The following is a 1,944-nucleotide window of genomic DNA, read 5'->3' as shown; positions in this document are numbered from 1 at the left end:
TATGTGTATATATATATATATATATATATATATATATACACACACACAGGGCTCAAAAATCCGCTCGTCTGTGACGAGCAGACAGTGGAGTCCGACGAGCATCTTGCCGGCCGTTGTAATTACACGGCCAGCCGGGAGCTTTATAGTCAAGCGATCGAGCGTCTCGAGAGACGCTCGTTTGCTTGTATCAGGAGCTGTCACTGCCGTTGCCGGTCCCGAGATCCGCTGTGCCCGATGCGGCCGGGACCGGCTTGGCTCAGTGACAGGAGATCAAAGGGAGTTCAGTACAGGAACTCCCTTTGATCTCCTCTCAGTCCCCGAATGCAGGAAGTGATGTATATTGCATCACTTCCTGCATTCAGTGTCACTCTCCAGCATAGAGAAGCTGATGAAGCCGATCTCTGCTTCATCAGCTTCTCTGGAGGTCCCTAGGTGACATTAGGGGTCTTGGAGACCCCTGATGTCTCCATAAAGAGGACCTGTCATGTAAATTGGCTATCCCATAGGGGGCTTCTTAGCCCCCCATGTAATAGCAATAAAGTTGTATTGGAATTGGTATTGGAAATCTTTTGACAGAGGGGGCCTGCATTTAAAAAGCCCAAATACCCCTCACCCATGTACACATATGACTGAAAACTTGTTTGTTGCACATGCATATGGAAATCGTATCACAGTGGATGCCGTGTGAGAGTAGTAATTCTAGGACCATTATTCACTTAATTCTAAATTGATCAGATGCAAAAGCTTTTAAAGCGTCACCTACAGACCATTTTAAAGCCGTTTCAGTGTGAGCAATTTTGAGGCTTTACATGTTTATCATCTATTTACTGGATGCACCTTAAACTTTTATATTTTACCATAAACATTAGGTATTATATTGTGTTTGTGTGCACTAAAATAAATTTAAGTATTTTATTTACCAAATATATAGATGTGATTAAACAGTAGCATTAAAAAAAAAGGCAAATGCCATAATTTTATTCTATAGGGTATCTGCTTTTAAGCACTCTTGAGGCTTAAAATGTGCATTTTAACATGTGTGCAAATATAACAAAATGGCTGCGACAGCAACATAATCTTTCTAACTTTTTTTTCTACTTTTTTTTTTTCTTTTAGGTTTAAAAATGTTAACCAACCAAAAAAAGGGGGTTTATTATGGACAAGCACAGAATTGGGCACTTACCCGCCGACGGCGTCTAGGAGTTCACATGCTTCACAGGGCAATGCAAATCTTCATGGCTGAAGGGGAGCGCCAGCTTAGGCCCCCTGATATACGCAGTGGCTCATGATGACATATAGAAAAATGTTCCAGGCTTGTGGATACTTGACTTTGCACTTGGTCGATTTACGACCTCTTGTGGGAATTATGTAACTTTCTAATTTTTTTAAGATACTACTACATCATGAACACTTAAGGGAGAGGCTGCTGTGATTAGCATTTTATTGCTTTGATCATTAAACAGCTACAGAAACCTATTTGTGAGAGAAGATTGGAACTGCACCCTAGCTGACAAACATTCCACGTTCTAATGGTAATAACTTTTATCATCACCGCCATGACATGATGTATTTTTATAGAATTTAAGATCAAGAGCTTTGTCCTTTTTTTTTTTTGTCCCTTTTACAATCTACGATCAAGTTTTGTCAAACTTTTTGTGTTTATTTTTGTCCGCCATAATGGGAATTGCTTACTGCTTCCCAAATAAGCACAAAGGCAGTCAATCAACGACTAACAACAAAATGTACATTTTGATGATGTAATTTTGATTTAAGTGCTGAAGATTTTAAATGGGGATCTTATGAAATGATTTGTGGTTATTCATTTTATGTGGGTGCTGTAAATAATATTTATTCATGATTTAAAGCTGAATCTGTTCATTCAGTTATTTACATTAGACTGTAAACTTTATGTAACACGATTACTAAATTATATATATATATATA

The 1,944-nt window shown here is 38.5% G+C and overlaps 1 protein-coding gene across 1 annotated transcript in view; it reads left to right on the top strand.

The window, feature by feature from the left end:
• ANKLE1 (ankyrin repeat and LEM domain containing 1) overlaps positions 1 to 1,298 on the top strand; it is a 67,710-nt gene extending 66,412 nt beyond the window's left edge. The window contains exon 11 of the mRNA XM_018558656.1: positions 1,117 to 1,298. Within this exon, the coding sequence (XP_018414158.1) occupies positions 1,117 to 1,289 (173 nt within the window). The 3' untranslated portion in view covers positions 1,290 to 1,298. The remainder of the gene's footprint in view (positions 1 to 1,116) is intronic.
• Positions 1,299 to 1,944: the final 646 nt, after the last annotated feature.

This window comes from Nanorana parkeri, unplaced genomic scaffold (assembly GCF_000935625.1).
Source record: "Nanorana parkeri isolate BGI_ZX_2015 unplaced genomic scaffold, ASM93562v1 scaffold352, whole genome shotgun sequence".
In the NCBI taxonomy this organism is placed as follows: domain Eukaryota; kingdom Metazoa; phylum Chordata; class Amphibia; order Anura; family Dicroglossidae; genus Nanorana; species Nanorana parkeri.
The sequence above is the reverse complement of the archived record's forward strand: the minus strand, read 5'-3'. Positions and strand labels throughout refer to the sequence as shown.